The sequence below is a fragment of the Halyomorpha halys genome, unplaced genomic scaffold (assembly GCF_000696795.3).
Source record: "Halyomorpha halys isolate HHAL.00 unplaced genomic scaffold, Hhal_1.1 Scaffold123.1, whole genome shotgun sequence".
In the NCBI taxonomy this organism is placed as follows: domain Eukaryota; kingdom Metazoa; phylum Arthropoda; class Insecta; order Hemiptera; family Pentatomidae; genus Halyomorpha; species Halyomorpha halys.
Window position 1 is genome coordinate 149,627 of NW_027107023.1, and position 10,826 is coordinate 160,452.

Consider the following 10,826-nt stretch of genomic DNA (forward strand, 5'->3'; position numbering starts at 1 on the left):
TATTTTAATTTATTAAATATATCAAAAATTGTATCTAAAATATTATTAGTATTATTTATCTAAAATGGTTTGTGTATATGGTTTAGTGATTTTGGTGGATAGTTTTAAAATAAGAAGAATTGGATAATTATGATTTTAAATAGAAGAATAGGTTGTTATAGGTAGGCAGAATAGCCTGCAAAAGAAATTTTAAATTTAATGTGAGGAAGAAATTATAATTGAGGATGGCTAAAATGGCCGAAACGTTGGACTGTTCAAATAAAAAGTGTGGAGACAAAAATGGATACAAGTTTTGATTTATTTAATAATTAAAAATTTTGTTTTTATCGCGTAATAATAAATAATAAAGAGTGCTGTTTTTCTCAAAATATAATCTTTCGCCATAGGAAGGTTTAAAGATACTAAAATCTACGAAAGAAAAGAAAGGTTTTTGGTTTGTAGATCAGAAAGTATACGTTCTTTTCAAGGTTATTATATACCAATATTCCCATTCTGAAAATTATTATCCATACAATAGTTCGTAACTCCTAATAAATAATATAATAATAAAATATATAATAAAATAAAATAAATATAACAAATAATAAATAACTCCTCTGCATTTAATCCAATTCCTACGTTAATATGACGATTGGAAAGCTAAATGCTTGTTCTTTGAGCCTTCATAAACTAAAGTTATTAAGATTTAATGCGCTTACTGCAGTCTATAAAGCCCTAAATCACTGCCAGTGTAGATCGCTCGAGTAATGTTCAAATAGTTTTTATTATTTTTATTTTCGAATATTCGTATTTAAGTATTTCTGGAGATGCTAAACACGAATATCAACTTTTCATATATGCACGCCGTTTTTCAGTTTCAGGAGCTTTTTAAATATTGCTCGATTTAACTATCTTGAAGTCTGCTCTTCCCGTTTTAAGCTAATATTTCAAAAGTGATATAGGACCGTTGCTCTCCGGGTGTCTTGGTGGGGCGGGTCCAGCGAGGAAGGATTGCCTTCATTTTTTGTGTTATAATCTCCTCTTGTGAGATTGTGACATGTAGTACATCGACCAACCTACTCACTATAATTGCCTATTTAAAAATTGAATAAGTAAGGCTGCCACGGAGGGTGGGTTGTATACCGTTTTTCTATTCCAGGCGCTTTTTAAATATTGCTCAACTGAACTATCTTAAAGTCTCCTCTTTCCGTTTTATATAGTGCTAATATTACAAAAGTGATATTAGACCGTCGCTCCACGGGGGTCTTAGCGGGGCGGGATCAGCGGGGAAGGATTGCCTTCATCATATATAATATAACTTTCACTCTTAAAAAATGGTTTACCACACTTTCATAGGTCGGTCGGTCTCAATTGTTTCAATATAGTACAAATACAGTACTAACACAGTGAGCAGATTCGCCTCTTTTCGAAGAATAAGAAAAAAATATTAATGATTCCCTTAAGGGTTTCTTGAGGTGATAAAAATGAATGTCATTGCATAGATAGCGTTCAGTTTCAATTTATGTTACCAAATCATAATAATAAAGTAAATGTTTAATTTTAACTAAATACAATCATTTATATCAAACTATCAATCGTGATCATTAAATCTATATTATTATTGCATTGTATTTACCAATATTAGGAGGTAATATTCCCAGTATTGGGTCCGTCACTCCCACGCCTATTTTTTGTGAGTGCCACCCATTGGCTAATGGGCCTCACACATGCCCAGGGGGAGGTTGTCGGTGAGTTTTGCATTATCTTGTGCTTGAAAAACAGTCCGGGTGGGACCGGGATTTGATCCGACAGCCTGTGGATTGGTAGACTGGTGCGTTACCACGCTGCCCCTTCAATCTATATATATCCTAAAACATACCAATAGCCGGGTCAGCTAGTTCAATAATAAATGTAAAACTGAAATCTTCTCCGTTTTAAGCCCCTTTTTTTGGCCCTACTAACGTTATGCGACATCCATGACCCACATTGCTGACGTAACTCGGCGTAGGCTGAAGAGGAGTTGGATGCGGGACCTCCTAGTGTAATAAAATAATAAAAGTCAAATCACCACTGGGTGCTATCCTCCTCATGCCATCCCTGGATAGAACATCTCATCTGGTTGTAAAGTACATTCACAAGTGCAAAAAAAAAAAAAAATGAAAGATAAACAAAAAAATCCATGACCCAACACTGAATACTGAATAGAACAGCAGGCTTCTATAAATGGCTATTTTTCCTATTGTACATAGTTTTTTAATTAGTTCATTTTGTTTATTTTTTATTTTATATAAATAAATACCTTTCATTCATTAATTAAACTAAGTTTTCAAATTATTTGCATATACACGTTCTATGAGATGTATTTTATGAGGAATTTGGCTCCTGTACTAATAGGTCTTTTCCACCAACCGCTTCTAACTGTCTGGAGCACGCGTATTATCTTTTCCTTACCCCTCAAAGCCCGTACCACGCATGTACCGTACAGATCCGTCAGAAGAGTTAGCTAGAACTCACTTTTTGATACTAAGCTTCATTTTGTACAAAATTATAAGACAGCTAGTCATTATAAATATCGGAAGTATCGGCGATCCAAAATGGTATTATTAGTATCGGAAACATCTCAACCTCGTAAATTATAGCCCCTACGAGGGATCATATAATAAAAATAAATAAATAAAACAAGATAACCTTCGTAATAACATAATTGGAGTTATTGTCGCTCATTTAACACCACGTCTGGGCAGACGACCTTGGCACGGTAGAAATTACTTCTAGGTAAACAAGCCATCAAAGGAATTCTGCATTTTATGGATTTTACCAAGAATCACTGGATAGTGGAACCTATTATTGTCATAGGAAGTAGATTCTTCTCCATGGTCTAGAAAGGATAGATTAAGAGCACCAGATAAAAAAGTCAGTTACTTCACAGCAACGTTTTTTATTAATTTAATGAAAACCACTAATTTAATATGATTACTAGTTAAAATTGACAAGTCTGCCAAGTATAGTGAAGGCTAAAAAAAAAAAATGGTGCTGTTTCAAAACGTTAAACAAAAATAATTTTTCATTCTGAGATCTATATCTTTAAAACTACCAACAACACTAAAAATCTAATATAAGACCATTTAAAGAAGAGTGAATTTGCTAAAATATTGTAACGAGGTTATCTCCTTGTGGAGAGAAAAGATAGATAACCGATCGATTTGATCGGTCCGTTCGTGAACGATGTTACCTAGAGAAGAGTGTAGAACGAAAAAAAACAGGTGCGATTATTATGGGCTTATTGGTGTGCATACTTTTCTACTATAATAAAAAAATCTTTTTCTTCCTTTTTGGTTCATTGCGTTTTTTCCTCTTGGCCCGGGTATCACGCAACAATATGATTCCTAATAGAGCTATTTAAGTTCAAAAGTTTCCGAAATATACTTTTTTATAACCAACGTTTCACTAGACGTACAGACGTCTCTATTGGTACTTAGATCAAAGCTAGTTTAATATTCGAATTAAGTAGTTAATCACGTTTACCTTCGTAGAGGTAGTATTTTTTATTGTATTAGCTAAAATAGTTCTCAAGATGTTGATTCTTAGTTGTTCGGACGATAGTTAATGAAAACTATTTCTCAGGAACTGTTCTTCTAATGTTGACAGCACTTAAATTAGTAGAATGTATTATGTCTATTTTGGTAGTGGTAACAATTTTTATGATATTTGCATATGAATATGAATTTTACGAATGAAATTTTTTCTGAAACAACTAGAAATAACGTATTTTAGCATATCATAAACCTACTACTCCACAAAGATACACAACCATAAACCACTTTATAGCTCATTAAACTAACTTGAAGACATCTGTGCGTCTTATGGTACCTGAGATATAGCTATCTAAAAAAAAATCACCAACTACAGATTTTACAGAACATCAATGAATACTGTTATTTAAAAAAAAAAACTGTATCTCGAGAACTATTGAACGTAAATAACTCTGTTAGGGCTCATATTTAAAAAAAATTACTCTACTTTAAATGATATTCTCTTAGGTTTTCTTGTATTGTGGGTGGTTTTAAAGATATAGAGCTCCGTAGACAATATTAATTTCTTATGACATTTTTGCCACTATTTTTTATTCCCTCTACCTATACTTGGCAAACTCATCAAAAGGTTTTTACAAGGTTTTTATTAAAGTAATCAAAATGCCCTATGTCTGTCACAAAGAGCGTTAGGGACGCGTTGTGTACGGGTCTTGATAAGAGAGGCGTTGAAGGCGCCCCAATACGCGCCTTGCCTTAGGCTATTCAGTGCAACTTGAGTTGTTTGGGCGACAACTGGGGCGTTCCACACGTTCAACCGGAAAACGAGAAAGTGCAAGAGGCACGTCTCTGGTTTCTATATAGCATTTTTAAGATATTTATTATACCTTCATTTAAAACCTGCATTAGGAAACTCAATAAAGATGACAAACTTATGATAATAAATAAAAAAAAATTATAAAAAACTAATTAAAATTAAACGAAAAATAATTGATGAAAAGTTAAAAGTTCTACTAATATACCTATTTACAAGTTTAAAAGAAAATCTAAAACATCAAATACAAAATATATAAACCAACGGCATATTTATTTTATTATGATCCAAAAGGTAATAATAAACAAATATATTAGGGAAATTCCCACTAAACCTAATCATAATCTTAAGGAATAATTCAATAAATGAAATTAAAGGTAAACAAAAGCAGTAGTGTTGATTATATGAGTATATATATATGTTTATAGACTTTTCGTAAATATTAAAACATCCAATAATATTTATGTTAAATATATAGGTAAGTGAACGTAAAAGTAGGAACCCTTTATGGAGATAAGTTGTTGTTTCAACAAGACATAGATATATTATTGTCTATAGGAAAGACCGAGAGGTTCATAAAGTTATTTTTATCACGTCAGTAGCAAATTCCTTTTTTGTTATGATCTCTTTGGCGCAGTTTCACAATAGTGCCTTCAAGGTTAGGCCAATCGTTGGACGAACAATTATCGACTGTTTCGTTCTAGAATGTAATGTTCCCGGTCCTTATGGGTTAAGAGAAAATGTCATGAACATTTCAGGCCATTAGATAACTTCATGCAATTCCAACATGGCAGCGGCACCAGACCGGACTTGATAATGTTTATGTATACACTGGACCCGGCAATGCTTCGCTATTATTATATTTAAGGATGTATAAACATTAATTGAACAATGTTGAAACTTAGATATGAATAAATATACGGATGAGGTGATAAGACAAGTAACTATAGAAACATAAATGCTAAAAGCTAAATTCTCTATACTGCTTAGATTTCCCCCACAACGACCTTTATCCTCTGAGGACAAGACAAATATTAAATAAATGGCAGGCAACATGGACCAACACAACAGGAAACAAATTAAGAGTACACTAGGTCCATGGAAGTCATCAACCCACGAAGTAATACTGACCTAACTACGAATTGGATACACTGGACTAACCCAAGAATACTTAATGTCAGGGACATCTAGACAAGCATGTAGACAGTGTAAAGTACCACTAACTGTTAAACACATACTGATTTGTTAGACATAGGCATTTGATAGACAGCGGATTACCTTGTCATTAGGCAACTTTATTAAACAATATTAGCCCTTACATGCCGGAAATATTTGATTACCTTAAGAAAATAAATATGTACCAATATATTTAAATAGTTAATATATTTTTTTTTTGTCACATAAATTAATTTAACTTATCGTTATCAAATAAAAATATACATATTTTTTCCTGTTCCTTTTATCTCTTAATTTAATTTTATTTATTTGTATTTCTCAATATCAACTATTGCTATTAAGTCAGTCTATATATTCTAGTATAGACGTGCTGATATTAGAAATGTTTCCAAGAGGTCAGTCGGTACGAAAACCAGGTAAAATAACTAGTCCAAACTGATGAGTCTGCCAAGTATAGGTACGGGGAATAAAAATTGGCGGCTGTTTCAAAACCTTAAAAAAACATTAATTTTTCATTCGGAGCTCTATATCTTAAAAACTACCAACAACACCAGAAACCCTAAGAGCACATTATTTAAATGAGAATAAATTTGCTAAAATATTAGCCCTAATAGAGCTATTTATGTCATATAGTTCTCGAGATATAACTTTTTAAAAAGCAACAGTTCATAAAAATGTACAGACATATCAGTAGTTAGTTAATTTATTTTGAGAAATCTTATCTCAGGAACTTTGTGGCGTACAGATGTCAATTAGCAATCAAATAAAAGCTAGTTTAATGTATTATAAAGTAGTTTATGACCTTTACCTTCGTAAGAGTAGTAGTTTTCATGATATTTGCTAAAACAAATTGAATTATTTTAACGTTTTAAAACAAATGCCATTTTTTATTCTCCCTACCTATACTTGGCAGACTCATCAATTTTGACTATTAATTATACATAGCTTTCAATTAAGTAATCAAAAATTGGGGTGAAATACCTGCCTTTTTTCTCCTCTTTGGCTCTTGTACTATCACCTTCGCTGTGAATTGCCTCATATTATATTTAAAAATAATTTAACTTCTCCATATAAACCTTAATACTGGTCCAATTTAGGCGATATTTTCTTATTATTTTAGATAAATTGATTTTTATATTTTCATAAATATATTCTACATAAAATGTGAGAAGTTTTTATATAATAACCCTCACTGTGCTTTAATATGAATACTTTATTGAAACAATTCGGAATAAATGACCTATCAAAGTGTAGTAGAAGTAAAATATCTGGTGCGATACGCGCGACAGAACTTTCAGAAATTGAGGTCGTTGGCATGAATAAATAATTTTTTGTTTATTTGATAACCACACTCCCAGATCATCTTTTCCACATATTGATCTACGGCCAACTATCAACACCTCATTATAAGATTGTTCATTTATAAATGAAAAAAGTATAAATAAAAATAAAAAATACTTTTTGTATGGATTTATTTAGAAAGTGACAAAAAAACAAAAATTATGAGTACCAACAAAATTTGTATTATATATGTTTCATCTATTGTTTAAATTAGTTATAAAGAGTCAAATGATTTAAATAAAACAATAGATACTATATATTTATAATTCCAATAAATTATATTATGAACACTTCCATATATTAATATATGGATATTAATCATATATTAATAGGAATTAATTACTCGATATCGGAAATAATGACTCACTAACTAAGTTCAGCTTTGAAAAACATTCGAATTTTTTTTCGTTTATCATTTAACATATATTAAATGCTGATTTCAACTAATTGCAAAACTAATTTTTAAAAATAATAACTGTATTTTTAAATTTTTACTAAAATAATTTTACATATTTATTTTAATTTTTGAGGGAAGTTTGGATTTGTTTCGAACAATACTTACTTGGGTTTCGAAGTTGCTAATATCTACCTTTTTACGAAATGGAAAATTTCGAATTAATTATTTTTTTGATAAAATTCTTCGGTACAGATAACGTTTATTAGGTTTTCGAAAACAATATTTTCAAAATTCCTGTTCAATTTTTGATCGTGCATTGGCAATTCGATTTATTGTCAATATTTGAGTTTTCGTCGTTGTAGGTATCGTCTATTAGGTTTTTGGAAGCCCAAATATGTTTTTTTTAATTGATTTTTCCAGTTGTTTTTGGAACTTTTAGAGATTGCTTAGAATTTACAAGGCCCTGATTCCGTTTATTGATTTGGATTAACAATTACGCATCTCCATTACAGTTGTCAATTTTATCGGTTAGAACATCTATTATTATATATATAATGTTATTACGTCTTCGAAACTAGTTTTGTTGTTTAAATAAAATTTATTTGTATTCAAATTAAGTCTGAAACACCGTTTTTGTTAATTTAAATGTTCAACGTTTCGGCAATCTGGACAATTTTTACTATTAATTCACAGCTTCACATTCAACAATTTAAAAAATGTTTGCAGACTAATCTGCCCAGGTCAATAAAATCATTCAAATTAATCTACTTTGTCAATTTTCCATTACAAATAAAATAAATTAATTAAAGATTAACGAACACTATAATCACACAATATTATTGAGTATACTTTTGTGATATACGGCTGCGAGACCTGGGTTCCAACCCTAGAAACCCTAGGTACCCTAGAAAGCAAACTATAGAGATCTGAACGGAATGTCCTGGGTATAGGACTGTACTGTCCTAATTACAGGAGCGATCTGGGATCAAAGCCTTAACACATTCATGAGGAGAACTAAAGTGAACTCCTTGCAGAGACTGGTCAGTCAATATCTCCTGATACGAAGGCGAGGAGGTTAAGATAAGGACATGTGGTTCGAAGCAATCCATCAAGACGCCTCTACACAACAATGAATGCCTATATAGTTAGTAAGAGACCACGTGGGAGGCCAAAAACTAACTGAAAGCATTAGCCCAAGATAGGCAGGCATGGAGAAGGACTGACAAAGAACTGCAAGGTCTGCAGAGTGTTAAGTTAATCTTTAATAACAAGTTTCAAATTTCAAAGGAAAAGTTGCAAAATAGGTCAATTAAATTAATTCTCTTGGCCAATTTTAATAGTTGGATGTGAGACTGTTTCTATTTAAGTTGTCCTTGAGGATAGCCAGTTTGGCCAAAACGTTGGACATTTTAAGTAATAATTTGAAGAATGTTTAAGACTTAATTTGGGTACAATTTATTTTATCTAAAAAAAAAATCGTTTATTATATTTTAAAAGGTTCACTATTCTCTTAGTAATAATTGATAAGAGCGACTACACACCTCCACCTTTGGCGTGTACCACCCGCTCCGGGATCCTCTCCCTGTCGAAGTGCTGCATCTCCTCGATGAAGAAGGTGTCCTGGAGGACGATTGGCCCTCTAGCACCCACCGTCATGACGTTACCTCGGTCAGGGTTCGGATTTCCGGATCCCTTCGTCATAAGCGTGGTCCCCTACAATTAAAGATATTATTACATATTAAATCAAATACGTAATCTTTATATATAAATGTTATGTATTATGTTATGCTATAATAATAATAAGACTTTATTTATATGTGTATACAAAATGATTTATTTTTAGGACAAAAAAATGAATATATACATTAAACATATTCACATATAGACTTTCCCGAGTGGTAGATTAGAGTCTTTTTTGCGGAGTTGCTGGCATTTAGTTTTCCACAATTCATGGATGTCTATTAGCACTCAAATTAAAGCTAGCTTAATGTACTATAAAGTAGTTTATGACCATTACCTTCGTAGGAATAGTAGTTTTCATGATATTTGCTAAAATAGATTGATTTATAGTTGTTCGGACAATAAGTTTGATTTATGAAAAACTTTATTTCAGAAACCATTCGACGTACAGATGTCTGCCAGCTCTCAAATTAAAGCTAGTTAAATTTCCTAGCAAATAGTAAATACTCTCCTGCAATTTTGTTCGATACAGTAGAGGAAGTGGTACAAATATAGGCTGCCATTTTGTATCTTGGTTGTTGGCTGTATGAATAATATAATTAAGAAATTAACCCTCGATATGTCTGTGATTCAGTTTACTAAACCAACAGATACACTCTTATGGGTTGTGAAAGAAGTTTTAAAATAAAAATTCATATGGTTACCATACTCACTAAAAATACCATAGTACACACTAAAACGTACAGCATGGTACACTACACACTAGGGATGCAACATCGATAAAAAAACATCGATGTTTTAAAACATCGATGTTCAATACTAAAACATGGATGTTAAAAAAACATCGATGTTGAAAAACATCGATTGTTTTTTTTAACCATTTCTGTAACATAAAGACTGTACTAAAGACTACAGATGCTCCGGCCAGTCAGAAGTGCTTTTTCAATCAACCAATAGGACATGGACTCCAAAAAACATCAATGTTTTAAAATATCGTTGCTTACAATACATTACTCAAACTACATCGATGTTTTTGAACATATATTTGAATAACATAAGGTCTCTTCCAACGATCACGCATTCTACGGCCTGTCAGAAGTGGTTTTTGAAACAAAGAACCCGACAACGACTAAAAAAACATCGATGTTTTAAAATGTCGTTGCTTTCAATACATTACTCAAAATACATCGATGTTTTTGAATAAATATTTCAGATACCTAAGGTCTGTTCCAACGATCCCGCGTCCTACGGCCTGTAAGAAATGCTATTTGAAACAAACAATCCGACATAGACTACAACTCGATGTTTTTTATAGTCTATGTCGGATTCTTTGTTTTAACAAGCACTTCTTATAGGCCGTAGGACGCGGGATTGTTTGAACAGACCTTATGTTTCTGAAATAGTTGTTCAAAAACATCGATGTATTCTGGCTAATGTATTGTAAGGAACATTATTTTGATATTGAACACTGATATTTCAAAACATCGATGCGTTTTTTATCAATTTTGCATTCTTATTTGCAAAAACCACTTCCGACTGGCCGGACAATAATACGTTGTCGTCGGAACAGACCTTGAGTTACTGAAATGGTTGTTCAAAAACATCGATGATTAGAAAACATCGGCTTAAAAACATCGATGTTTAGAAAACATCGGTCTTAAAACATCGATGTCGCATCCCTACTACACACCCCACTTTTTCCTTCTTTTAGAGAATACTGTATTTTTATATTTCTTATTTCGAGGAACCAATACAACAATCCCAAAAAAGGGCTCAATCCCTACCTAGACCAACCTACACTCATGTCCATGATCAAACCTTCTATTCCCAAAACAGCCAAAATGCACCTGAAATAACATCTATTCTTTCCTCCTTCCTTCGTGATCTTCAAGACACAATCAAGCCTCTT

General features: G+C 32.1%; 1 protein-coding gene across 1 annotated transcript in view; it reads right to left on the reverse strand.

Moving 5' to 3' along the window:
- Nucleotides 1-10,826, reverse strand: part of LOC106678101 (catalase) — a gene marked incomplete in the record, with an annotated part of 109,975 nt that overhangs the window by 24,200 nt on the left and 74,949 nt on the right. Inside the window, 1 exon segment of the mRNA XM_067045372.1 lies at nt 8,779-8,950. Coding sequence (XP_066901473.1) covers nt 8,779-8,950 — 172 coding nt within the window.